This window comes from Leptonotus elevatus, chromosome 15 (assembly GCF_054856555.1).
Source record: "Leptonotus elevatus isolate MCC_2025b chromosome 15, RoL_Lele_1.0, whole genome shotgun sequence".
Taxonomy (NCBI): domain Eukaryota; kingdom Metazoa; phylum Chordata; class Actinopteri; order Syngnathiformes; family Syngnathidae; genus Leptonotus; species Leptonotus elevatus.
Genome location: NC_141253.1, coordinates 3,424,524 through 3,438,072, shown reverse-complemented (window position 1 = coordinate 3,438,072; position 13,549 = coordinate 3,424,524). Strand labels below are relative to the sequence as shown.

Here is a 13,549-nt window from a genome sequence, read left to right as displayed (position 1 = left end):
ACCATATAGATAGAAACCGGCTTGAAGACACACTTTATTTAATTACATTAGACAAAACATATATACAAGCTTGCTGTTGTTGTTTTTTCTTTCTGTAGCATTAGCATATGTCACTTACCGGTACATTGCACTGTCGCTAGGGCAATGCCGCTAGCTCCCTTTAACGTAATACACTAATCGTGATTTGTCAGCTTTGTTAAATTAATAGAAGCATCTCTTGTCTTTCTTTGAGACATTCGTGACCTTACATAAAGTCAGATTTAACAGTTTAATCCTTGCTAACAAGGCTAGCTGCTGATCTCGTGGCAAACAAACCCGAACATCGGGAACACAGAGAAGTTGAGTATTTCAAGAGCATGGCCTGGAGGCTGGGACCGAACTCAGAACTTGGGTTAGGGTTCAGGGTTACGTTGCCAAGCTACCCTGTGCGGCTGCACATATTGCACTTGCCAAAAACCACCACTGCCTCTCACCATCTTAACTCGTTCACTGCCATTGACGCCTATAGACGTCAAAAATTCATTTTAACGATTTCTATTAATTTGACATGTTTTTCCACTTTTGTTAACAAGGGTATGAAAACCTAGAAAACATTTTTATTGCACATTTAGAACAGATATTAAATGTGTTATTAATTGTGTGGTTAATTACAATTAAACATTTTAATCACCTGACGCCCCCTAATTTGTATCTCTTTTTTTTCACCGGGAGTTAACTAGTGAAGTCATGCGATTAATTAAATTTTTTTAGAAAATTGTCACCTGACGCCCCTAATTTTTAATAAACTTTTTTTTTTTAATCGTGAGTTAACTAGTAGTTATGTGATTAATTACAATTTAAAAAAATTATCACCTGACACCCCATTTTTTTTATAATCTTTTCTTCTTTTTTAAAAAAAAAAGTTTAAAAAAAGAAATGATTATTAAAAATTAGGGGCGTCAGGCGATTACAATTTGTCGCATGACTACACTAGTTAACTCACGATTTTATATCTGTTCTAAATATACAATAAAAAAAATCTAAGTTTTCATACTCTTGTTAACAAACGCGGAAAAAAATGCTAAACTAATAGAAATAGTTCAAATTAATTTTTGACGTCTATAGGCGTCAATGGCAGTGAATGAGTTAAAATACATTTTGAAGAAATGCTTTGTTGATGTAATGCCTGAATCGCAGCGCAAGGGGACGTGTGTTTTATTGACACATACTGTGACCAAATCGGCCTCAATACGATTCCACATTTTGTATTTTAACACGGTGACGCGTCCAAAATAGCATCTGAATGTCCAACTCCGATGAACAATGTATGGCTTGACTTCTGCTATGTGCATATAATCTTCCTCCGAGACCAAATCAGCGCTGATCCATACGCCTCACAACACGTTTGTGTTTGACTTCATTTATTTTTGGTGCATTCTACTGCTTCCACAGGATAACGCGAGGGCCTCTGAGGAAGGAGTACAAATTACAGATGGAGTCCCCTTTTCCCGCCTCAATTATCACCGCCGTAAAAACTTAATACAAGCGTTCCGCCATCGTGTCGCCTGGAGAGATGTCAGCCGGATGGAAGATTTGAACTGAGCGTTAGTGACGCAGGTGAATTTGGTACCCGGGCCTTCAGCGGGGACTTACCTGACCCAATGCACATCTCAATGAGGTTGGTGTTACAATTTATAGTGAAGGTTCCATTTGGCTTGTTGGCAAATAGTGATGGGAATATGAAGCACTTGCGATATTTTTTTGTGTAATTGGAAATTGATTAAAACTCCCAATGCCACCCTAGAGTAAAAATAAATAAATAAATCACAAGTGCTTCATGAAGCTTCATTTGGCACAAACCCCATACAAAATGTCCCTTGAATCCCTCGTGGCCTTTTCATTGTTCAGCAACAATGACGAAGATCCTACTGTATCCTATGAATGACCTTCCCTAATAAAAAAATTAAAAAAAGCAGTCACGATCTGTCACACGCTAATCACATAATCTCAACTGAGGTCAGAAGGTGAACAAAGATGGAATCCAATTATTTGAAGTAATTTCATTTCCATAGTAGAGCCTGAAGAAATGAAATCAGCATCCATGCTGGGCTAATGCTTTGTGGCAACGACACAGGGGCCCTTAGTCCTGCTCACTGGAGCTGCAACATTCGAACCCCCCCCCCCCCCCAATTAGGGTTACATTGACTCCTTTCCATCTTTCGTGTGATGAGCTGCTGCTTTATTTGTTTTCACGCTCAGTTGGCCCTTCCGTGGTTTAGTCCAATTATGTCACGCCAAAAGAGACACGTGGTCATCTTTATTTTGTTAAACATCCATCTATTGCGACCTTTTAAAACTAGCCAAAATCATCCCAATACGCTTCGTAAGTCACTCGGTCCGAGTTTTAAGCAAGTCTTGTTCCTATAATCACTTGATTGAACTACCAAGTCTTTGTGGTTCAAGTTCCAGATAACCCTAACCTGTCCCAGCTCCGAATCAATCAAGTCCTGAGTCAACTCGTACGTATCCCAAGTCCCTGGTCACGTGGTACAAAATCTTATGCGACTTGTTCCCAAGCCCGCCTGGGCCAGGTTGCAGGTAGCTACGCAAATAGCAATCAAGTCCAGGTTCCAAGCCAAGCCCACGTTTGAGTCCCTTAAGATCCTTGTTGACTCGCATATTTCCTGTGTGGGTGATGACGTCATAGGGTGCCGCTTCCAGGCAGATGAGCTTCAGGGGGGGCGGAGTGGTACCGTCACTTGCCTACGATGCAGGTTGGCGTGGGTGTATGTAATGTGTGCGTGTTAAAAAAAAAAGAAAAAGTCACAAAACAAAAACACAAGAACAGACTTCCTCGTTGTTTTTTATTTGAAAGTTGAATTTTTTTTACATACAGGTATATTCTTGTGCATCATGCCTGCATGCTCATAAATGAACAGTGTCCACGAAATATATTTCGAGTGTTTCACTTTTTCCACATTTTGGTATGTTACAGCCTTAGTCAAACATCGAATTTCACACACAGTGCCCCCACAATGGAAATGCGAAAATCTTAGCAAAATCATGAATGATGAAAAAACAAGAAATCAGAAATATTTTTTTTAAATGAACATACAAAAAGTGCGAAAAGTATGGATTTTAAAGCGGTTGTCTGCTGCCACCGCGTGGTCATGAGGAGTAAGTTCAAGCAAATCAACTACATTTTAACGCAGTTGTTGTGACTCGACAAAACAAATGCATTATTTCCCACAATTTTAGTTGTTGGTCTTAATTACAAACAGAAAATTTAAATTGCGTTTTTTTTAAATATATATAGTATTAAGAATTTTTCACACGTAGTCTATAAACTCTGATTATTTATTTCTTAATGAACATTTCTGATTAAGTTTGAACTAAAACGTAAACATTAAACGTATACCATTCTATTCCTAGACGGTGATTAAGTATCTAATCATGTAATCATTAAGTCATATTATTGTCATTGATGCACTTGAGCAGGGTTAACAACCAGGGACAACAACCGCGCATGCGCACTGGAGCCCCTCCCTGCCTCTGCCTGGTGACCAGCGGCCAACACAACTTGGCACGCATGAGCTCACCAAATTCTACTTTATTTTAATTTACAAAAAAAAGGAAGAAGAAGAAAAAGAGGCGGGAAGACGCGCTCGGGGAGAGGGGGCGATGGCCGCCATCTACGGGAAGATCTTCGTGGGCATCTACGTGGAGATAAAGCGGAGTGACGGTACGTAAGCCGAGCCAGCTAACGACTGCTCCGTGTCCTCGCCTCCGGTCCTGCCGCCGCCGCCGCCAAGATGGAGCTAACGTTCACCGCGGCTAGCAAGCATTCGCGCCGCCGTCGTCGTCATTTTCTTTTTCCTTAACGTCCTAACATGTCCGCCGAAAGAAACGCGGGCTTTAGCCATTCTGACGCTGGATGTCAGCCGACCCAGGGGGGCGGCTCGGTGCTCCGTCAGGGATGTCACCTGCCGCGAGAGCTTCCATCCTCTCGAGGTTCTCCACCTCCCGGTCCACCGGTGTCGGATGAGCGGCGTCATGTGTGCCCTGCATCCGCCAGCGACGAGGGAGGGCGGGAGGGAGGGAGAGGTCCATAAGGGGCCTCTAACCCTGGGGTAGGCCACATCTTCCTCCCAATGGCTGCTTTATGTTCATCCGGTTTGAAATGTGTAACATTGGGAATTTGGGATGGCTGTCAGTCAGGTGGTCCTGTCAGGTTGCCACGCCCTGTCAGGTTGCCACGCCCTGTCAGGGTCCAGCATTGAGCCTTATGGGACTTAAGGGCCACTGTATTTTTTGCTTGTGTTAGCATTATGACACATCAATTTCTATTATAGCCCTAATGCGAATAGTGAAAAAAAACCATGAATAAATGGATAATTGCCGATAGCCACAAAATGGCTGGAAAGTACTAGATTCTTATTAGACAGTGCTATGGCCTGTCCCACTAAAGCTCCTCCCCTCACTTCATCATAGTTCCTTGGTAGCCTGGCAAGCCACACCCACTTTCTTGAAGAAAGTGGGTCTGGACAGGCGTCCATAGACAGCGATTCGGCGCCGGCCAATCAAATGTGTCTATTTGCGTGACGGCGTGAGCAACTCTTCAAGTTTTTCCCGCAACAACGACATAAGTCATTCACTACTGTCTCTCATCGGCTAGTAGCCATGTTGGATTTTTACTCTATCTTTGCAAAAAAAAAAAAAAGACTTCAGCAAGTCGCCTTTCTGACGTCACGTCCGGTCTTTGCTCATTGGTTCATTCCACTGTCTGTTAGCTCAGGTTTGCCCCGCCTCAGAAATGCGACTGATAGGGCTTTTTTTTTTTTTTTGCTTTGACTTGCAAGCAGAAATTTGAGATTACAAACAATGCACGATGGCAGTGAATTCAACTCAACGCAGTTCACAACAAGCAGCAGTTTGGCAGATTAATATGTTTTAAAAGAAAAAAGGTTTGAAGTGGTTTAGTACCACTCTCACTCTCTCAGTTGACCATTAGTGCCAAACTAAACTAAGAGAATTACTCATTGAGTATGCCTTAAAAACGTCTGTTAGCTCAATGCTAACATAAAATGCACAACGCCCTTAAAAAAAAAAATCGCCTGATACAAGGTTGAATACAATATTGTCATTATTGTGTATTGTTTGTAGCTTTCAAAATAGCATGAATACACCAATATCAAATATCCATATCAACACGTATCACACGTGTCAGTCTTTTATACGCCATATTATATTTTAATATTGCTGTACTGTGGTACCAGTATCAAAGTATGTTGATGGTACCGTACACAGTGATGTGTTTTGAAATTCCCCCAACATAGGACGAATCCACCAGGCGATGGTCACGTCGTTGCACGAGGACAACGACAGTGTGACGGTGGAGTGGATTGAGAATGGCGACACCAAAGGAAAAGAGGTAGCGACACATCCTCCATGCGGGACATTTTCATTAAAATCGTCATCATCATGATATTGTCGTAGATCGACCTGGAGAGCGTCTTTGCACTGAACCCGGATCTCGCCCCCGAGGAGGAAGTGCCCCCGAGTCCCGAGACTCCTCTTCCTCCTTCCAACGCGGCCAAGCCCAGCAAAGTGCCCAAGGTCCACTCTCAACTTTTTCCGCCATATAATTTAACAGTCCTTCATTTGTTTTGCTCTTTTCCCCCCCCAGACCCGTCGAGCTACCGCGATACCCAAACTTGAGAACGCTCCGCGGGAGAACAGAGGTACGCCTGGTTGCAAAAGTTAGCGATAGCATCGGCGGCTAACAGGATGTTGCCAGGTGTACTCGATAATGATGATGATGTAACTACAGTCGGCAGATTAAGCTAAACAGATACAGTATATAACATTTTTGCACCATTTTGTTTTTAATCTCTCGCTCGTCCGTATTGCAAACTTTCATTCTGTTTACATTCTTGCGAACAACCCCATTTGGTTCTTTTTGATGCATTGTTGGTGCACTTAGAATTTTTCACCTTTTGAAAGACATTGTCTACAAACCATCATATATTCAGACCACAGGAAGTGAGCTACAGGTGTGAGAGCAACCATAGTTAGCATTGTGCTATGCTGACATGTAGCACGGCATTTAAGAATGACTAAATATGGTCCCGCAATTTCTAAGTATTCAGGATCCTAGTGACCACTTGTTGACGATTGTGTGACTGTTCAGCCGCGGCAGTGGGAACCACCCGAGCCCGTCCGAGCCAGCACAGCCAGCCTGTTGAGCCCCCTCCCCCGTCCATCACCACCCAGCCCGCAGCAGCAGCCGCCGCCGCAGCAGCAGCAGCAGCAGCAGCAGCAGCCAACCAATCGCTGATCCAGCAGCAGAACGGTAACACGCGCACACACTTTTGGCCCTCGAACACAGTGATGTCATGAAGCTCACAGCTGGTCGAGACCGCGTCAAAAGGGCCTTTGAGGGAGATGAGACGGAACGGATACACATTTTTTGTATATATTGCTAAATTACTCATTTGTGGAGCTATTTAAAGGTTATCTTATCTTTATAAACACACACATTAGTTGAAATAATAATGCTGAATAATTTTGCGTTTTTGTAGCGCGAAGGAAGTCCAACTGCGTGAAGGAAGTGGAAAAGCTGCAGGAGAAGCGTGAGAAGCGCCGACTTCAGCAGCAGGAACTCAGAGAAAAACGGGCACAGGTGAGAGGGCGCGCACGCACAGTGCACACACACACACACACACACACACACACACACACACACACACACACACACACACACACACACACACACACACACACACACACACACACACACTTACCTGTATGTGACTCATTGCATTAATGGTTGCAGGAAGTGGACGTCAACTTGCCAAACTACGAGATCATGTGCATGATCCGAGACTTCCGGGCCAGTCTGGATTATCGACCCTTGACTTCCAATGACCTGGTACTTCGCATTTACCTTCAGACAATTAATGCATCAGCAAATTTATGAATAAAATCAATGCATATAAATTGATTAAATTGTCCATTATTTAATTAAAAACAACAAAATAAGTAAAAATGCCATGAAATGATCAAAATTAAAATGTCATGTAAATTCAAATGCAATTAAATATTTAAAAATACAGTTCAAATCAAGATAGATAAATATAGATATTTTATTAAATAAATAGAAATTCCATTAAATAATTGCAATTTCCAGTCATAAAATACCATATTAATAAATTTAATGCAATTATATCAAAGGCAAATACTAATTCAACAAAAGAATAATAAATAAATAAATCAATGAAAGAGACAAATAACATTGATTAAAAACTCAAGTAAGAAAATATATAAAATGTATACCCGTTTTACCAATAGAAAATAGAAATAAAAACATCACAAATTAAAAAAAATTTGGGGGATGAGAATGCAATTTAATAGATACAATTACAATTTTTTTTAATTCAAATACATTATTTAAAATGCAATTAAATAATTGCAATACAATAAAATAATTACAAATTCAATTAAGGTAAATACAAATGTCAAAATTAATTGGATTTGTTATTTAATATGTTCAATTTTAATCCAATAATGTATTGATTAATGATCTAATTTAATAAAAAGAGGTGCATTAAATTAGTAATAGTATAAAAAAATAAAATGTCATGAAATCAGTGAATATATATCAAATTATCTAGTAGATTTTATGTAGTTACTTTAGATTACACCAAACAATCAAATTAATAGCCAAATTACGTAATCATTTCACTTATTACTTCATTGAATGTATTTGTCATATATTTATTGAATTTGTAGACTTTGCTTGACGGATAGATTTCGTTTGCTTCCTCTGCAGATTGAGGAACATCGAATATGCGTGTGCGTGCGCGCGCGGCCCCTCAATAAAAAAGGTACGTGACACGTCGTGCAACTTCTCGAGCGGCGCGACGACGCAGACGTGATCCGTGTGTCTGCGCGTCCAGAACTGTCCGTCAAGGATCTGGACGTGATCACCATTCCCAGCAAAGACGTGGTGATGGTCCACGAGCCCAAACAGAAGGTGGACCTGACGCGCTACCTGGAGAACCAGACCTTCCGCTTTGACTACGCCTTTGATGAGAACTCCACCAATGAGATGGTCTACAGGTGCGTCACACCATCCATACGACATTGCGCCATGATGTCACAAAAAGCTGTTTAATACCAATATCAACTAAACATAGTGTATAACAAAGAATTACACATCAGGTATTTAAATAACCACATAGGGAAGTCTGCTTAGCTTAATGCTAACAGACAATGCAAAATGCCATAAACGGGCTAAAGAATAGCATCTGTGTCACTAATTCATGACAAGGTTGATAAAAAAATCGTCCCACTTAGCGTAAACTTTGCCATTCTTGTTGCTTAACGTTCGCAGGTTCACCGCTCAGCCGCTGGTCGAGACCATATTCGAACGTGGGATGGCCACCTGCTTTGCGTACGGGCAAACAGGAAGTGGAAAAACACATGTGAGTGCTTTTATTTTGACAGCGAGGACGAGCGTCGTGCCTTTTGTTTTGATTGGTGTCTCCTTCTAGACCATGGGAGGGGACTTCTCAGGGAAGAACCAGGACTGCTCCAAAGGCATCTACGCACTGTCTGGTAAATGCAAAGAGCTTCCAAGATGGCGGCGGCCTCACTGTAATCTGTTATTTTTCTTCAATGCTTATTTTTAGAACTTTTCTTCATAAGCTTCTTCTGTCTTCTTGTTGCTTTAACTCTTGGTGCTATTTTGAGGCAGACTGAACAGGAAGCCTAACAGGTCACCAAAACAGAGTCCCAATCTTTCAGATAAAAAAAAATAATCAGAAAGGGGAGGGGAAAAACACCCCAAAAGGAGCACAGTATGAATTTGGGGGGGGGGCCTCAGCAAACTCTTCTCGGTCTTCCAACTCTTCTTCTCAGGCTTCGTCCAACTCAGCTTTTCCTCAAGCTCTTCTCACACTAACTCTTCTAGTTGTCTTCTTCTTTGTCTTCTAACTTCTAACTTCCACTTGTTGAATGCAGCCAGAGACGTCTTTGTCATGTTGAAGAAGCCAATCTACAAGAAGTTGGACCTCCAAGTCTTTGCCACATTTTTTGAGATCTACAGCGGGAAGGCAAGTAGTAGTCTTGACCAAAGATTGACGTTTTTGCGGAGAACAGTTTTACACGTATGAAGCGTCTGCTTCCTGTGGGATGTCACAAGCGAGATCTCGTGTTTTCGAAAGGTGTTTGACCTGCTGAACCGCAAAGCCAAGCTGCGTGTGCTTGAGGACGGCAAGCAGCAGGTGCAGGTGGTGGGACTGCAGGAACGGGAGGTGAAAGGCACGGCAGATGTCCTCAAGCTCATCGAAGTGGGAAACAGTTGCAGGTGCGAGACCTTTCAGTGTAGTCCCGGATAGAGTCCCCTCGGGGATGTTCTGCAAAATCGCAAAAGACGCGAAAGCGGGGTTACATGCATACTTATTTCTATCATAATCAAACAGGCTAACGGAAATTAGCATGCGCGTACCCCGCTTAAGTCTTTTGGGAAAGTCCGGCCTCCGTGTACGCTGACGTGGTGGAGTTAACGCGTCTCTCGCAGGACGTCCGGCCAAACCTCGGCCAACGCCCACTCCTCGCGCAGCCACGCCGTCTTCCAGATCATCCTGCGGCGCCGGGGCAAAATGCACGGCAAGTTCTCCCTCATCGACTTGGCGGGTAACGAGCGGGGCGCCGACACATCCAGCGCCGACCGCCAGACGCGCCTGGAAGGAGCCGAGATCAACAAGAGCCTGCTGGCCCTGAAGGTAAAGTCTCGGAAAAGTCTCAAAACGGAACGTGCCGAAGCATAGACTGAAGTCGTTGTCGCCGGGCAGGAGTGTATCCGAGCTCTGGGTCGGAACAAGCCACACACTCCCTTCCGGGCCAGCAAGTTGACTCAGGTGCTGAGGGATTCCTTCATCGGAGAGAACTCTCGGACCTGCATGGTAAGACCTGGATGTCCTTGATATTCAGCTGAAGGTTTGTACTAGTAGCCTTCACTACTAACACAATTCAGAGCACTAGTAGAAGGACTACTTGTTACGAGTGAAGTGTTTCCCGATAAATGGTTTGATGCATCTTTGTCCTCCGCAGATCGCCACCATCTCTCCCGGAATGGCGTCCTGTGAAAACACCTTGAACACGCTTCGGTACGCCAACAGGTGAGCAACCGCGGTCGGCCATGTTGGGACGTACCAAATTGGTCTGATGAGGTCAAATATGGGACTAAAAGTTTTATGTCTGTCATGTATTTCCACTGTGCTTCCAGAGTGAAAGAGTTCGGGATTAGTCCCTCGGATATTCCATTCTCGCAGAGCGCTCGCTCCGACCTTTCTCCGACTTACGAGTATGACCGTCACTTCCTGTCCTGTGTTACTACTTGTTATTTCTTGCCACGACTTCCTGTGCCATTGGACCACACTTCCTCCTGTCATGTCCTGTCTCAAAGTTACTTCCTGTCCTGTGCTTTTCTGCCTTCTGTGCTGACTCATTCCACTTCCTGTCACATCACACTGTCACTTCCTGTCCTGACTTTCTGCTACTATTCGTCTCATCTCACTGCATCCTGTCCTGTCCAATCACACTGCTACTTCCTGTCCTGTCTCACTGTTACTACTACTCTCATCTCAATGCTTCCTGTCCCATCAATAACACTTCCTGTCTCAGGGCTACTTCACATCTCGTGTCGCTGTTTCCTGTCCTATCTCATTGCTACTTCCTGTCCTGTCTCACTGCTTCTTCCTGTCTTGTCCGATCACATGGCTTCTTCCTGTACTGTCTCACTGTTACTACTTCTCTCATCAAGCTCCTTCCTTTTCTTAACTATCCACTACTTTCTGTCCTGTTAGTAACACTTCCTGTCTAGTCAATGCTAGTTTTTGTCCTGCCTCACTGTTTCCTGTCCTGTCCAGTCGCACTGCTACCCCCGTCCCGTCTGCTGCCTTTTGTTTCATCCTACTGCTTTTTGTCCTATCAGATCTCACGGCTCGTGCTTCCTGTCCTGTCCAATCATACTCCTACTTCTTGTTCTCTCACTGCTACTTCCTGTCCCATCACATGGCTACATCCTGTCCTGAGGTCATACTGATCTCATCACTTATACTACTATTAGTTCTTTTCTCATCTGGTTTCTTCCTCTCCTGTTCAATCACATTCCACATCCTGTCTTCCTGTCTATTAAATATCCATCCATTTGATGTGGTCAGGGTGAAGGAGCTTTCGGCGGAGCCAGCGTCCGCCACGGACCCTCTCGCGGGCGGGCACGTCAACCAGCTTGACGTCCTGGAGGCCCAGTGGGGCGTGGGCAGCTCCCCGCAGAGAGACGACCTCAAGCTGCTCTGCGAGCAGAACGTGAGCGTAACATCGCAGAAGGTTGTGGAGATCTCCGTTTAACCGCGAGCGCGTGTGTTCATCTGCAGGAGGAGGAGGTCTCCCCACAGCTTTTCACCTTCCATGAGGCGGTGTCGCAGCTGGTGGAGATGGAGGAGCAGGTTCTGGAGGATCACAGGGCAGTCTTCCAGGTCAGGATTCAGATAACAAGAGTTGCCTGTTTTACTATCACTGCAGCTTACTGAGCAGTTGAGACGGACGGCCAATAACCTTTATATGTAGTTTTTATGATGTGGAACATGAATTTGTCGTTTCCATCGCAATGTGTTGCGATTCCAGGAGTCTATCCGCTGCCTGGAGGAGGAGAAGGTGCTGCTGGAGATGACAGAGGAGGTGGACTATGACGTGGAGTCGTACGCTACGCAGCTGGAACAAATCCTGGAGCAGAAGATTGACATCCTCACCGAGCTGAGAGGTAAAAACTCCAGTCGAGGAGCCGCGTCACCTTACTGGCGAGCTCTGAGCCTCTTCTTTTTCTTTCAGATAAAGTCAAGTCTTTCCGCTGTACGCTGCAGGAGGAGGAACAAGCTAGCCAACAAATCACCCCCAAGAGGCCTCGTGCACTTTAGACACACGCACACACAAAGAAATATCCAAAAGGGAGGCAGCAGCTCGTCTTCTATGTGTTTCGTCTCTGCTGTACACACTTCTTTGTCATCATCATCATCATCATCATCATCATCATCATCATCATCATCATCCCCGCAGACCCTTTGCATTTTGCAGTCATCTACTGGTTGGTACATAATTTTTAATTTATTTGTATTTATTTTATTTTTTTAAGCCTTTGAACGTAGGCAACTACGTGATGTTTGAGGTTGACTAATAATGAAGCTCCATAACTGCCCTTACGAAAGATGTGAAATTTTGATTAGAAAAAATAAAGAGAGAATATAAGTGATTGTAAAGGAAGATTATAAATGAAGTGACAGCACAATTTAATTTGTGGGGAAAAAAAGATTTTGCAGAGTAAAGGTCCCAATGCACAAACACAACACAAATTTTTTTTTTCCAATAAAATACAAAACCTTTAATTTGCCCTAAACATGAAACTTGCATTAAATAGAGTAATTTCCCCAATAATTGCAGATCATCTTTTAAAATTACATAAATTTAGACGTGAAAATAGTGTTGAAAATAATAAAATAATCATTCCAAAATAAAAGCCTAAATCATCTTTTCGATGGGGGAGAAAAAGCAATTACATTTACAATTACAATTGCAATTAATATTTTTTTTAAATGCTACAAGGCCTTCATTTGGTTAAAAAAAAAAATTCAGACTAAAGTTTAGTTAGAAAATTCCACAATTTTTTTTTTTGAAAATGTGACAATCCAAAATAAAGATTGTCCTTAAAAAGTACACAAAATTTTGATTAAAACAAAAGTGGTTTCCAAATAAAGCCCTCAATGTAAAATTTTGGTTTGAAAGAATTCTCTAAAATGACGTAAGTAGTTTATTTTTGGGGGGAAAAGGGTTTATCAAAATTGTGAAATTTACTTCAAATTACAAAAATAAAAAAATAAATCAAAATTACAAGCTGACAATTATCCATTTAAAATAACATAAAGGTTCGGATTTAGGGGGGGAAAAGATTTTCTAAGATTTTCTAAAAATTAAAAATTCTACAAAAATGTAGAATGTATTTTACATAGAATATGAAAAATGTAGGACAGATATTAAATTTAATTAAAGGGATGTTAAAAATTATGAAATTTGCCTTCCTTGAACCATTATTAGCCGAGTCGGTACTGTGTGCAGTGGAAAAGGAGTCTTTGTGGATTATCATTAACACCTGTATGAAGGTTTTCTATGTCTTTTATAAGAAGTGTGTGCGCGGTGGGACATGTTAAATTGACATGTAAAAAAAAAAAAAGGAACGAAGAAAAGCCATTGTGTTTACATTAATCCTGTTCTTCATTGATCCATTGATGAGCCACGAGCTTGTACTGCATCAAACGGCCTATTGGGGTCGCTGTAATCAAACTTTCACACTCAGTGAATTTCATTTGCTGTAGTAACAATAATAATGATAATAAAAAAAAGCTACGTCCTGTGGTTGAACTTAGTGATTTTATTATGTATTTTAATGTTTTTTAGATGCCTCCTGTCCTGTCTGATTATGGCTAAATTATTTTTGCGATTTTATTTATTTTTG

General features: G+C 42.4%; 1 protein-coding gene across 1 annotated transcript; it reads left to right on the top strand.

Moving 5' to 3' along the window:
- Positions 1-3,513: 3,513 nt before the first annotated feature.
- Positions 3,514-12,595, top strand: LOC147161576 (kinesin-like protein KIF2A). Its single transcript, XM_086096044.1, has 21 exons — positions 3,514-3,721; positions 5,316-5,410; positions 5,476-5,595; positions 5,666-5,720; positions 6,170-6,331; positions 6,561-6,661; positions 6,815-6,910; positions 7,811-7,865; positions 7,938-8,100; positions 8,375-8,465; positions 8,535-8,598; positions 9,004-9,095; positions 9,207-9,349; positions 9,563-9,767; positions 9,837-9,947; positions 10,096-10,163; positions 10,271-10,348; positions 11,208-11,352; positions 11,421-11,522; positions 11,671-11,806; positions 11,875-12,595. The coding sequence occupies exons 1-21, from the start codon at positions 3,661-3,663 to the stop codon at positions 11,958-11,960; spliced, it is 2,229 nt and encodes a 742-aa protein (XP_085952170.1). The 5' UTR covers positions 3,514-3,660; the 3' UTR covers positions 11,961-12,595.
- The last annotated feature ends 954 nt before the right edge of the window (positions 12,596-13,549 follow it).

Coding starts and splice junctions, on each gene's coding strand:
- LOC147161576 (XM_086096044.1), top strand. CDS start 3,661: ATGGCCGCCATCTACGGGAAGATCTTCGTGGGCATCTACGTGGAGATA. Junction 8,599..9,003: donor AGGCATCTACGCACTGTCTG/GTAAATGCAAAG, acceptor TGTTGAATGCAG/CCAGAGACGTCTTTGTCATG. Junction 9,096..9,206: donor TTGAGATCTACAGCGGGAAG/GCAAGTAGTAGT, acceptor TGTTTTCGAAAG/GTGTTTGACCTGCTGAACCG.